This window comes from Cicer arietinum, chromosome 7 (assembly GCF_000331145.2).
Source record: "Cicer arietinum cultivar CDC Frontier isolate Library 1 chromosome 7, Cicar.CDCFrontier_v2.0, whole genome shotgun sequence".
NCBI lineage: Eukaryota > Viridiplantae > Streptophyta > Magnoliopsida > Fabales > Fabaceae > Cicer > Cicer arietinum.
This window is the reverse complement of record NC_021166.2, coordinates 16967765-16982788: the sequence shown is the minus strand read 5'-3', so window position 1 is coordinate 16982788 and position 15024 is coordinate 16967765. Positions and strand designations below refer to the sequence as shown.

The window sequence follows — 15024 nt, the reverse complement described above, 5'->3', positions numbered from 1 at the left end:
GGATACTTTAGAGGCACCAACAAGGGGCTTTGCTCAATCAACACATTGCTCATACTTATAGAGTCAACGAGGTAAACCATTCAAAGCATATTGGTAAACGATACATATATGCATTCACAAAAAACATATTGATGAAGATTGAAAATTTTACAACACAAAAATAATAAAGATAAATAAGACATGGATTCTCTAACAAGAGCAAGACCTTTTTCTTCAGCTAGTCACAAACCACAAATTAGGTGTTTAATCATTTAGCACTTATTATCTTTTGTTCTGTGTTTTTATCTTTTGAACAATTTGGTATTGTAATACCATAATATTTTGAAGTAGTTGAAGTTGACTATTATTATTTTCAAGTACTTGGAATTGCAAGACATTTACTATTAATAATTATTGAGCCGCGATTACAACCGCCAAAGCATACAAATTTTTAAAAATTAAATGATTAGAATCGTCTAAAACATTTGAAGGGCAAGTTGAATTTTTTAATAAAAAAAATATGAAATTTTAATAATTAAAAAGAATGATATAATAAATTTTAGTCCTTATAAAATTTTATTTTAATTTTTATAAAAAAAATCTCAAATTTTTAATCCCAAAATAAAAATTTATTTTTTGTTAGTTCTTATTTTGTTTTCTTTTTTCTTTTTGTAAAAAATAATATTTTAATCCCTAAAAATAGTCTCTATAAAATTAAAATACAGATTAGAGGTGAATAATTTTTTTTAGAGATTAAACTTAAAATGTTGTCATTTTGTAGAGATTAAACATATAGTTAACCAAAAACCACTTTCATTTGAACAATCTAATAGCTGACCATGAATATATATGGTTATAGTTTTTCATTACAAATTACTTCAGTAAAAAATATTTTAAGTTTATATTTGATTCTTTTAATTTTTCTTATACTGATCTTGTATTAGAATGTTATAAGATTTAGTTCAGGTATTTGTTTTGGATAATGTGAGTGTAATAAATATCATAAGATACTTTAAGATAAGTATATATGTTGTAACAATTTTTACATAATATTATTTTCATTGTCATTTAACAAATGTCGTATTTTTTAATTTTTATTCTCTAGCTTTAGAGGTTTTAAATTATAATTTTATATTTTAATTTTTCTATGTCTGGATTTTTCCTATGTGAATTGTGATGGGATGTCATATCTTTTACTTTGCAAAAGTATATTGAAAAAAACACATTTTTTAAGCTGGCTTCGTTGCTATATTAACTATAAGCAAAAAATAAACCATCTTAGTATTTAGAGTACCACAACAACAACCATAAACTTATGAATTAGATTAGTTTTGCTTTACATGATCAAATAGGCTAGTTTAGGAACATCTAACCACCTCTATGTTTTATGAATTATGTAGTATCCTAATTTTATTTTAAAAAATCTAACTATGCCTGGTCCTTGGGATGTTAAACTAAACCTCAAAACATTGAAAAAATTTAAAGTATATAAGTTTGGACCACAACTAGAACAACCTTAAAAATCAACTTACGCAACTGAAAATATCCAATGTCTAGATTTAGCACCTATTTGGGATCAAGGTGGAACATCCATCCATCCAACACATGTCTCACTTGAAGCTAATAAATTTAGCTTTGTAAAAGTCACATTTTCAATACATCGAAACAAGATAATCTTTTATCCAACATTTAATCAAACATATATTTTATATTATAAAATTTATTTTTTCTTAGAAAGAATAAGTGCCTCTCCTTGATTTTTTTTTAGAGATCCCTATTAAACACACCCTTCAATTAAATAAATTATTTAAAAAAATATATAATACCTATATTTAAAATGACATTAACTTTAATTTAATATTTTTTTCTTCTAGATTTATCCTTCGTTTAGAGAAAAATGGAGAAACAAATACATTAATGTAATCTACACGCTAATATAAAATAAAGAACGCACTAAACTCATCCTTTACTCATTCCTCAACATTTTGAACCCCATAACAAAGTTAATTAATTTCGAGATGAAACTTTCTATCATTTCTCATCAATTGTCACCAACATTATTTTGGTGTCTCATACTCATGTTACTCGTGTTTACATCCCTAATCAAACTCTTCCTTAAATTAAATAAAAAAAATATCCATACATCTAGAAAATTCACACTACCTCCCGGTCCGAAACCTTGGCCTATCTTTGGTAATATCCCTGAAATGTTGGCAAATAGGCCTATATTTAGATGGATACAAAAGATAATGGATGACCTCAACACAGAAATTACATGCATTCGTTTAGGTAAAGTTCATGTGATTTTAGTGAGCAGTCCTGAAATTGCACGTGAAGTATTTATAAAACAAGATGCAATTTTCGCTTCAAGAGCTAATAGTTGGTCCAATGCATACATTACTAGTGGATATCTAGCCACAATATTCACCCCTTTTGGAAAACAATGGAAAAAAATGAAGAAATTAATTGTCAAAGAATTAGTTTCATCTCTTAGGCATAAATGGCTTCATGGAAAGAGGGTAGAAGAAGCTGATAACCTTGTACGTCATGTTTACAATCAATGCAATAAAAATGGTGGCCTTGTTAATGTGAGAGATGTTTCACGACAGTATTCAGGGAATGTCATTAGGAGGTTGATTTTCAATACAAGGTACTTTGGAAATGGTAGTGAAGATGGTGGACCTGGCTTAGAGGAAGTAGAATATGTGGAAGCGATTTTCACTATGTTAGAGCACATTTTTGCTTTCTCTGTTTCTGATTTTATGCCAGGTTTGAGGGGTGTTAACTTTGATGGTCATGAAAACAAAATTAAGAAAGCTTGTCAGATCATAAGGAAATATCATGACCCCATCATTGAGGAAAGAATTCAACAATGGAAGAATGGAAAAAAGACAGAGGAAGAAGACCTTCTTGATGTTCTCATTTCAGCCAAAGATGCTCACAACAAATTCCTTTTGACTGAGCAAGAAATTAAGTCTTGTGTTTTGGTATGTATCATTCTCTTCTTGCAATCTTCTTTTAGTTAGCTAGGCATTTATATATTATGTCAGTTTACGTAAGTTAAAATTTCAAATGGAGTATTTATATATTTTTGGTTTAGGTAAAAAAAAAAACAATTGTTTATCTTTCTAAACTGCAATAACATTGGACCATACGTGAGTTTCCATTCAAAACCGCAAACATACGACTTTATTTTGAAAAACAATTTTTTATTGTTTTTGAACAAAAAATTATGAAAGGGAAATTGATCTTGGTGTGGTTAAGAAAGATAAATGACATAGAAAAATCATTTATTTGAAACTTTAAATTAAGGTAAATAACATAAGAGATAGTTTTTTTTCTTAATTGAATTATGCTAAATATCATCTGTGGTATCTTAACTTAATTTTCTTTTAGTTTTTTTATCTTTTTTTTTTTAATTTTTGATTGGTCTTTTATTTTAATTTTAAGTGACAATTTGATAACAATGTTATCTTTTTTATTATAAAAATTCAAAAAATTCATTAAAATATTCAAACAAACCCATAAAACTAATTATATTCTTCAATATAATACAAATTTCATCAAATTCGTCAATTTTCAAATAAACTTATATTTTCATTCTTTATTTGATGTTGTTATAGATGAAAATATGAGTTTATTTAAATATTTAGTTATAAATTTGATGAAATTTGCATTATATTGAGGATGATAATTAATTTTATTGGTTTTGTTTGAAATTTTTGATGATTTTTTTGAATTTTTACAAAAAAATAAATGACATCATCGTTACATTTTAAAACATAAAAGATCAAATTGTCACTTAAAATTAAAATAAATGACCAAATCGAGAAGAAGAAAAAAAGATAAAGAACTAAAACGTTAAGTGAAATTAGCTGTAATATTGTTTTAAAAACTGATTTTACAAAATAAGTTTTAATTGATAAATGTCATTAAAAATCTGATATTAGCATTATTGTCTCGACAATAATTTTGTAGATATATTTTTTTAGGAATTGGTGCTTGCAGCAGTTGATAATCCATCAAATGCATTCGAATGGGGACTTGCTGAAATGATGAATCAACCTGAGCTACTTAAAAAAGCCATAGAAGAATTAGACAGTGTAGTTGGAAAAGAAAGGTTGGTGCAAGAATACGATTTTCCCAAACTAAACTATGTGAAGGCTTGTGCCAAAGAAGCTTTTCGACTTCACCCGATTAGTGATTTCCTTATTCCCCATGTTGCGATGAAAGACACTGTGGTTGCTAATTACATTATCCCAAAAGATAGCCAAGTGATATTAAGGAGACAAGGAATTGGTCTAAACCCTAGAGTTTGGGAAGAACCACTCAAGTTCAAACCTGAAAGATATCTTAAAGAAAATGGTTCTAATTTGAGTTTGGCAGATACAAGTTTGGACACAATAATATTTAGTACCGGAAGACGTGGGTGTCCTGGAATTATGCTTGGAACTTCAATGACTATTATGCTATTTGCAAGGTTCCTCCATGGCTTCACTTGGAGTGTGCCACCCAAAGAGTCTAGCATTGACCTATCTGAAACTCATGGAGGAACCACGAAAGCTAAGTCACTTGTGGCATTTGTAGAGCCAAGGTTACCCCCCGAGACTTATCATTAATAAGTTTTTAGTCTCTATCAAATTTATAAAAAAGTCATAATTTTATAGAGACTAAAAACATATTTAACTATGTCTATTATATTAGGTCTCAATAAATAATAAAGTGTTGGACTTGGTTAAAATAAATCAGCTTTGTTGAATACTGCTTATAAATAATACAATAATAATTGGATCCTGTTCTTTTGATTTGATTTTTTTTTTTAAATGTTTGAAAGGAAATTATTTATTGAATTAGTGGTGTTAAATTAATAATTACAGCTTTTAATTCTAATTATGAAAAACAAGTATTTTGTTTGTACTATTGGGTTCATGACAGTTGTTATGTTAATTAATCTCTTCAATTTTAAAAATAATTATCACTTTAAAACTCATCTAAGTTGCCAAGAAAAAAAAATATAAATAAATGAAATAAAATTAAAAGAAATCAATATTAAAAATGAGTAAATTTTATACACTAATGTTTGAATATAGATTTGAGAGATTTAACTAAAAGTAAATTCTAGGGTGTATCTGATGCATGTGGAAGTGCATCACACAAGACAAACCGTTGAGACATTAAAGAAAAAATATGAAATTATTAATGAATTTTTTCTTTCATTTTTTCAATGCAACGCGTTTAAGATATTAAAGAAAAAAATTATTTATTAAAAACATTAAGCTATGTATATATATTGTTTGATATGTCACAACGATTCATAATGGTAATCTTCTTGTGTTATTTTGGGGAACTCCAGCTGCATTGTTCTTGTTCCCCATCAATTACAACATTAGCCACATTAATCCTCATAACATAAAAATCATTATTATTAAAATGTCTATAAAACGAACTAGTTAAGAGCTCAGTTAGAGGATTATGGGGAGAAAAATTAGTATTAGAACTTACTTCTTGTAGAGGACCAAGGATTAGGAAGTGGGTTGGTATTGGGTATGGGAGAACCAATAGTTTTTACAGAACTACTAATTGAGGGATTAGTTGATATTAGAGTATTTAAAAAAAGTTTCAAACTCCAAAACTTTCTTTATAAAATTTTTGACAAAATTTCTTAGTAAGTTTGATTAAGCTTCCTATTAAAATAATTTTTTTAAAGCTCCACTCTATTATTTTATTGGACTTAAGGGAGGGATTCAAGAGGTTTATAGACCTCAAATATTTTATTAATTTTGAATTTTTTTTAAATTTACTTTTCTCGATAAAATATCGAAAATAATTAAAAAAAATCTTAAAAAAATTTTAAATATTTCTTTTCTCAAAAAGTTTTTTTAAAAAAATCGTTTTTTTTTCTCGAATAAAAAGAATTTTGAAAAAAAATTGAAAATGTTTTATCGGTGAATTTTAAGAAAAAAATTAAGTCAAATTATATTTTGATAGCAATATTTTTGAACTTTATCTTTGGATATGTTATTTTGATAGCAATATTTTTGTAACTTCAAATTTATATTGAAAAGTGTATTTGATTCGGTAGTGACTATTTTTTAAAAGATTTACATTGAAACTTGAGAAGATTGAGTATTATCAAAGTTGATAGAGATATACTCGAATATTTTTAAATTTATCAATTTAGTGAAAAATTTGTCTAGATTGAAAGGACTCTACATAGCTTTTAGATTGAAAGTGAACTAGTATAAATCACTTTATTCATCCATTTTTTTCTTAACTTGCATCTTTTTAGAAAACTCTTTCCAAATGGGTTGTTTTTTTAAAAAAAAAAGTTTTCAATACTTTGCTTAAAGAAAGCTTTTTCATAACTTGTGGTTTGAAAATATATTGTAATCGAACACAGAACAAATCCATTTTTTTTGTATTTTTTAACACACTCTTCTTGCATGTCTCGCTTAATGAAATATGTAATTGTATGAATCCTTAATATAGACTTAATAGTTTGATAGATGTCAAAACTAAGTTTAGTTAGATAGTGTGTATATATGTCATTGTTGATTCTCATTTTTCAATTATTCACAAATGCATTTGAATCGGAGAAAGTCACATGAAAATTATATATATAGTTTATCATGCATAAACTTAACTACATGATATAATCATGTTGATACATTTTGAAATGCATTAAAAATTATTTGTAAGTAATATTTAACTTTGTAAATCAATTTATATATTTGTAAATTGATTTACCAATATCCTGAATTCATTCTTGATGTTCTAGATCTTGTGAATTAACTTATATTGCGTGTGAATTGACTCACACAATTTTAGGAAGTTTTGTGAATCAATTCACACACATGTGAATTGATTCATACTGTTTCATGTGAAACGATTCAGAACCTTTATAAGTCAATTACCACCATTTATAGAGTTAAATTTTGACAATTACAAATTTAAAGTGGTTATTTCAAGTATGATGCATTGTATTTTGGTCAACTAACTCATGTCTCTATTTATATATTGATGTGAACCTTCATTTTCATTAAAAATACGTTCATCTATTCCTAGAGCTTCATACATTCAAAATCATATTATAGATCAAACGTTGCATATGAAATATTCAAATGAACGTCTAGTAAAGGTGAGAACCAATGCCACATATGATTTGCAAAAAGGCATTCCAAACACAAATTATTACCATTCTCAAAAGCATGATTACAAAAGGCTGCAACAAGAGACCATTCTAAAACTTTTCTTCCTAAAGTTATCATTAGTTGGGAGGACATTATGATGAGTTTAGAAATGGCTAAGGGGTTTAGCAAGGGGTCACAAGAGACCAAGTGAGCTTGGTCCAACTAGTTAATTGGCTTGCATTAGAATGAGTTAAATAGGTTGCCTTGAAAGTCAAGTCATCAGATACTGAATGACTCTAAGCCACCAAATTTGTGAAAGGTTGAACAGGAAGAACCATAATCTTGATACCATTAATTAAGCTAGAATAAGCAGTGGAAAGCTAAGAAGGAAAGCGCCAAGTGCCATTGGAAATACGGTCAGGTACCTTGGAGACAAAGTTTCCCTTACATTCTCAAGTATGTTAAGCTCTTTACAAATAACGTTAAAATACCAATTGCCTCTCCAAAAAGAAATATTAGTCTTCTCACCAATCTTACTCTTATAAATTACATTAAGAAAATTAGTGGTGCGGCCCATTGCTTATATGAATGAAGCATGGCGCAACAAAATTACTCTTGATGCAAAATCTATTCATTTTATTTAATTATTTTTAATTCATATTTTAAATATTTAATTTTATTTTGTATGAGATATTAATTCAATCGATAATAGTTTAACATTGTAACTTTAAGAGATATAATTTAATAAGTAATCATATTAACCTTGTGATAAATTACACATAAATAACCAAATTAACTATTACTATTTATTTCAATTTCAATTAAAATATTAAAATATTTATATTTAAAATATCAAGTTGTAATTATTATATTTAAAATATTGAATTTCAAATTGTTTCATATTAGTTTATGATTTAAATTTCTTTAAGTTACGTCGAACTTTTAAAAATGATTTTTAAATATATTTATTAATTTAAATTATTTTATATTTTACAATAAACGAAAATACTTTCATACTTTTAATTTTAACTTTGACCAATCTCCGAATTCTAGAGGCGTCTTCGACGGTATTGATGAGTAAAAATCAACTCGTATCTGATTTTGCGGAGTCTGAAGTAGTTTTTGATATGATGAGCACATTGAGCATGAGCATAATATGTCTAATGTACGTGATTTTCATGTAAGCAACGCAATCAAGCTTGTGAACTCAATTTCCTTTTATTCTATGGTTAATTTAAATCAAATCTCAACGGTCTTTTGGATATGGAAATTCTCGTAAAGTTTTTGAACATTAGGAGAAGCTTGATTTAAATAATGGCACTATCTCGATTAAGTAATAATTTTAAATATTGAGACTATCTCGATTAAGTAATAATATCGTTGAAGATAAATTTATTATGGTAAAAAGAATAAACCAAAAGAACATGGAAAATTTATTATCGTTGACATTTGTTTGGTTTTGTATCTCCTTTATTTTGATTTTCTTGTTTTTATTTGTTTTTTCCTCTTCTTTTGGTTTTTATTAATTTTCAAATATATCGGTGTTAAGAGTTCCATATAAGATGAGATAAAGTTTGATCAAATATTTATACATAATGGACAGTCATCATTCTACAAGCCGATTTTATGGATGTTGTGTACGGCTCAACTCAAATTCTAAGAGTTGGATTTAAGAGTGAATAATTAAATCATACGTCCATTATAAATGAGTTAAATATTAGATAGATAAGAAAAATGACTCATATATATTTAATATTTGAAAATTTTAGATGAAGTTCTAGTGTTAAAGTCCTAGAAATATACATTCAATCTCTAATTTTAACTAGTCCAATGTCTTTTCTATAATTTTAAGTCGGGATAGAGATAAGTTTGTTGATACATGCCCAACACTCACACATGCAATTACCTCACTACTAAATTCATAATAATTTTTTTAGTTTTATATGCATATGCTAATTCATTTTTTTATCTAATGCTTTTTAAATATTATAAATTTTAGTGTATTTAAAAAAATAGTAATGAATTTAATTTTATTATTTTGTATGGATGAGTGTCAGACGGAAAACTTAATTCCTTTCAAAAGCAAAAAATAGAGATTCAATATTTAAATCCGATGAAGTTGAGAGAAAATACGAGTTTTTTATTAGGAGTACATGTCAAGGTGCAGGTGGCAAAAATTATTATATCTAGTATAGAAAAATAGGTTTTTTTTTTTTTTTTTTTTAAAAAAAGAGAAAATAATTGAATTAGTAGTATAAAACTTGAAATTATATTTTAATTACTTAAAAACACTTTTTTTTAAAGCATATTTTTAAAAATTAAATATGGACAAAACATTTATGTTGGTTGAACAAAAAGGATTTAAATTATAACAAATTGATTCACATTTTTTAAAATAAAAAAATATATATGTTAAAAGGAATGAACTATCGGTGTAAATTAATTGTGCACATACATCTTACATCTTAGTCTACTACGAGAGAGTGTATTATTTTGATATGTCATATGATAGTTATTGAAACAATTTTTGGCATTTAAAAAATAAACAGTTTTTGGCATTTAAAAAATAAACAGTTTTTGGCAATACACATGTATGTAAATATGAATGTTATCAAGTGAGATTCACAATTTAAAGGATTTTAGTACATTTGTTCTATAAATTATTTAATTAACTATTATTTTTATGAATTAAAATTTTTTTATTGACTTTTACATTTTAAGAAAGATTATTTCATAAGAGAAAAAACACAATGTCTTTATTTACTAGCATTATACTATTTTTTTAATTTATATTTTATCGTAAAATATTCAATATTCACTATTAATTATTAATTATGAGTGATGAAAATTCAAAAAATAAATAAATTTTTATTTTGTTTTCACTTTTAATAAATAATATTTTAAAAATAATATTTAATTATTATAATTATATAAATAATAGAAAAATAAATTCTAAAAAAAAAGTTATTAATTAACTATTAATTTAAATATCAGTATATATCAATTGACCAATAGAAATTTCTATTATCAAAACACTTTGATAAATACTAGGATCTATAGATGATCCATGATTCAAACGAATTGATTATTGTTCATTGGCTACCTCTTCGTTTTTCTTAAAAAGTATATAGATTTTATTTGAAACGTTACATAACGTGCTTGATTTAATTCATATCCAGTACACTACAAAAACTTTTAATAGCATCTTCTTAAGTGGTAGTATATCTTATACTGTATCCATTCCATGATTTCATATTTATTATCAGCCATCAGAATCTGAGGTAGTTTTTGGTGGATTTATATTTATTTGCATTCATGATTCACCCACAGAACAAATTACCCCACTATTTTTTATTTCCATTCATGCAATAATGCATGGATTTATTTATATATAAAAAAAATCAATGCATGTACTTTCACATTCTTTTTACAAAATATATTTTGACTTTTTTTTACGAAGACTTTTTTTGTTAACAAAATACATTTTTAAATGTTACTTACCATATTTTAAAATCATATAAAAATAAATTAAAGTTCTAAAAAAATAAATAAAGTGCGGTAGAGCGCAAATAGGAGCGTAATTGCATACGTGTCTTTCTAAAAAAATAATAGTAAAATGCAACCTTAGGTAACAAAGTAAAGCACATGCCAAATATACAAATCATAGGAAAGAATTTAATAGCCAGAAGAATTAGAAGGCAAGACCTTAGGAATTGTTCCATACATAGAAGAAAATAAAATCCAAATAACCAATTACTATTTTATTAATTTGAAAATAAGAACAAATTCACAATCCAATCCTAGGAATTTTTTAAAAATTGTTGCAAAGATAAAATATTAATTACTAATTACTAATTTATTTTAATTTGAAATTCAGATTCAGATGTTCATTCAGATGTATAATACCACCTTTCTCCACTTTCCCTTTCTTCACATGCCAGCAATATATTACCGTTGTTGAGACAAAAAACAGAAATAACAAAAAGAGCACATTTTTTTGTCAACGATCCAACGGTCATAAATTACTAGCCGTTAAGTTTTTTATTTTATTTTTTTTCAAACAAATACCCAATTTTTTGTCTCCGCATTGACAAATACCCGTTATTTGCGTTTGTGTGAGAGTCAGTGTTCTTTCTCTTCTCTTTAGCTGCTAGTGTCAAGTGCTAGTGATTACAAAAAACAAAAAAAAAAATTCTTCTTTTTAGTGTTTTGGGTTCTTGAAGAAATTCTTGAGTTGAATCTTTGGTTTGTTATTTTTTTTTCTGGGTGTGATTTGTTTTACAAATATTAATCAAATTAAAATTAAAAGAAAGAAAAAACAACAACATGGTTATTTCATCTGATGAGAACAATTCCAATTCCATCATGCCCAGAAAATTTCAAGGTACATTGAAACTTCGATGGGAACATGTGAATTTTTTTTTAAGATTCAAAATTGGGTTTATAAAGTTAAAGAATTAAAATGTTTTTTTAATAAATTTTTAATCTTTTTTGAATTTTAGGAGGGATGGATCAAATGGGTGGTGAAAGAAACGTTGGAATGAACAGAAGAAGTTTGAGTGTCATCAATCAGAATCTAGTGCAAGGTCGACCTTACCCTTGTGTTGTTAACAAGAGGGTGTTGACTGAGTAATTCTCTTTTTTTAATTCATTGTAATTTGTAGAATTTTTTTATTTTGGTTTCTTTAAGGTTAATTGTCTTGTTTTCTTTTTATGTCTTCATAGTAAACATGAGATGTGTGAAAAGAAACAGGCAGATCCAAGTCATCGACCCATCACAAGGTGAAGAGGATGAGACATTTTGATTTTTTAGTGTTTTTCATTTTTAATTTCTTTTTGTTGTTGTTAAGAATTTATAATTTTGAAATTAAATGTCATGGTGGTTTGGTACTTCATTGTCAAATGAAATGTGTTTTATTTTTTCAATTTCAAATTTGTAGATTGGTGCTGATTTTTTGGGGTGTTGTAATCAAATTCTGGGAAATTGGGAAGGAAATAAGGCCTTGTGCTTTTATTTCATGTCACCATGATTAATGTAACAAATTGAACAATTAATTAAACTTTATGTTAATGTATTGTTATTTAGGAGATTTGCTGCACGAAATGCTGGCTCACAGCAATCTTGCGCTGAGGTAATTTCTCTCTTTTTTTCTTTTGTTTGTTACGATATTGATCCATATATTGTTCAGTATTAGACTAAATTTTGAATGATGGTGTCAATTTGAATAGAAAACTAAGAATTCAAACCCATCGAATTCAATTTCGAACGAGTTCGGAAGCGCCATAGCTATTGATGATGAACACAAGTCACCAACAGACAAACCAGTTCCCATGTCTTTAGAGCAAATGGAACCAATGCATAGTGATTCAGACGAGATGGTATATTATATTCAATTAAGTTTTTTTTTTAAGCCTCTTTGTTTTTTGTTAAGTCTATTTCGATTTTAATTTGTTGTTGCCTTGAAAATTTTAGGAAGAGGTTGAGATGGAGGATATTGATGGAGAACTGATTTTGGACATTGATAGCTGTGATGCAAACAATACTCTTGCTGTGGCGGAATATATTGAAGATCTTCATTCTTTCTACAGAAAAATTGAGGTACTTGATTATTTTATTATAATTTTTTAATCTTCAAATGGGAAGCTGATAGAAGTTAGCTTTGTGAATTGAAGAACATATATATTATTTATGGAGCAATACTATAATTTGTATTCCAGTTGAGTGTTAATTGCATTGTGTTGAATTGATTATGCTCGCCTTAGGGATAGTAAATAACTTTCACATGTTGATGTCTTTAGAATGGAATTATTCAGCTTATGCAAATTTCAAACTTGATTTTAATGTATTATCATACAAGCATTTTAATATAGCCAATGAACTTACATATGGAGTTTGGTTCAGCTAATCTGCAAATCTAAGTTGTGCACATTTGACAGTGATTGAAAGTGCACTTATAAGTTACAAGCTGTAAACCTAGGTGTCTTGATTAATGTTCTGACTAATGTTTATTTTTATTATGGAAATTTTGATGTGAAACTAATGGAATTATTCTATTTCCAACTCTGATTTAATATCTAAGATCTTGCAAGCATTTAATATAAGTCATAAGGCAATGGCTAAGTTATGTGCTTTTACATGTCAAGTGTAATATGTACCACACTTGACAGTCTTTAAATTTGCCCTAAGCTGAATATCTAACATTACTGTTGTGATAGATATTTAACATTTATTGCTCCTTATATTCATACTTTACTGTTATGCAATAAATTAGAGAAAGGCGAAAATGTATAATATCCTGAATTCAAAATTGATGACTGTGGAATGGTTATTAATATGGAGTTGCTCCAATCTTCCTGCAGTGTATTGGCTGTGTCTCACCAAACTATATGGAAGAACAATGTGACCTGAATGAGAAGATGAGGGCTATACTAGCTGACTGGCTTATTGAGGTACTAAAATTGTTCCTAGCGCTTCGAATTATCGATTTCTTCTTCATTTAATATTATTTGGCTTAATCATCAATATGCTTGTTTGTTTGATCCATCAGGTGCATGACAAATTTGACCTCATGCAAGAGACATTGTTTCTTACAATTAATCTCATAGACAGATTCTTGGCCAAGCAAAATGTAGTAAGAAAGAAACTTCAGCTGGTTGGTCTAGTTGCCATGCTTTTGGCATGCAAGTATGAGGAAGTTTCCGTGCCTGTCGTTTCGGATTTAATCCATATATCCGACCGAGCTTACACAAGGAAGGAACTTCTGGAAATGGTAACATATTATCCTCTTAACTTTTCACATTTGTGGATTCATTGAATTCAATATAACTAATGGTTCAGATTTCTTTCCTTACACCGCAGGAGAAGTCGATGCTCAATACGTTGCAGTATAATATGTCGATTCCAACGGCATATGTTTTTATGAAAAGGTTTCTGAAGGCAGCTCAAGCTGACAAAAAAGTCAGTACTCATATTTCTTTCAAGTATTTCAATGGATATTGATCAAGCATAAAAGTAATAGTTACTGATTTCTTTACTTTTCATGATGGAACAGCTTGAGCTGGTAGCTTTTTTCTTGGTAGAGCTATCTCTTGTGGAATATGAGATGCTGAAGTTTCCACCATCCTTGGTGGCTGCAGCTGCAGTTTACACAGCTCAATGCACTGTCAGTGGCTTCAAACAGTGGAACAAGACTTGTGAATGGCACACAAACTACTCAGAAGATCAGCTATTGTAAGCATTGTTGTTCACCTCTTTTCAAATTATCCACTAGTTTGACAGGTCTGTATCCTCTCCGCTCAATGAAAAGTTCCTCCTGTAGGAAAGAAAAAAACTCGATGGTTATTATAATATTTCTTTAATCATTGAGTCATTTTTTCTCCTACTGAAACATTCCAGTGAGCGGAGATGAATTTAGATTGAACCAAGATTGAGTCATTGAGTCATTCAACCAAGATTGAATGCTCCAAAAAAATGGACTATCCAATCTTGATCGATCTGCCACTAATGCCCTGTCTGCATAAATACGGGCAATCTCTGACTGCAAGGGAGCCAGATCCACCGGAGAGAATCCCAACTAATAGTTTTACAACATACAAAATAAATACACTGATGTTGTTTTTCTTCTATGTGACTTGTAGAGAGTGCTCTATTATGATGGTTGGATTTCACCAAAAGGCAGGGACAGGGAAACTTACAGGAGTGTATAGGAAGTACTGCTCAGCTAAGTTTAGCTTCACTGCTAAATGTGAACCAGCATGTTTTCTTCTTGAGAACAACCAATCATAGGAAGAGCCATGTATAGAGCTTCTGACAATACCATATTACATATACATGACTTTCATATGTGTGTGCTGATTTTGGGGGGGGTTAAGAATGAAACATAAACAGAAACAGCAACTTTGGTTGCTTGTAGGG

At 28.0% G+C, this 15024-nt stretch overlaps 2 protein-coding genes across 2 annotated transcripts; both read left to right on the top strand.

Annotated features, from left to right (window-relative positions):
- The first annotated feature begins 1938 nt into the window (after positions 1-1938).
- On the top strand, positions 1939-4773 carry LOC101514837 (isoleucine N-monooxygenase 2-like). Its single transcript, XM_004509373.4, has 2 exons — positions 1939-2966; positions 3972-4773. Exons 1-2 carry the CDS (start codon positions 1998-2000, stop codon positions 4596-4598), a joined length of 1596 nt encoding a protein of 531 aa, XP_004509430.1. The 5' UTR covers positions 1939-1997; the 3' UTR covers positions 4599-4773.
- Positions 4774-11201: 6428 nt separating this feature from the next.
- Positions 11202-15018, top strand: LOC101514518 (G2/mitotic-specific cyclin-2). Its single transcript, XM_027336516.2, has 11 exons — positions 11202-11493; positions 11612-11738; positions 11835-11891; positions 12196-12241; positions 12339-12488; positions 12583-12708; positions 13470-13559; positions 13658-13879; positions 13969-14067; positions 14162-14340; positions 14748-15018. The coding sequence occupies exons 1-11, from the start codon at positions 11436-11438 to the stop codon at positions 14893-14895; spliced, it is 1302 nt and encodes a 433-aa protein (XP_027192317.1). The 5' UTR covers positions 11202-11435; the 3' UTR covers positions 14896-15018.
- Positions 15019-15024: the final 6 nt, after the last annotated feature.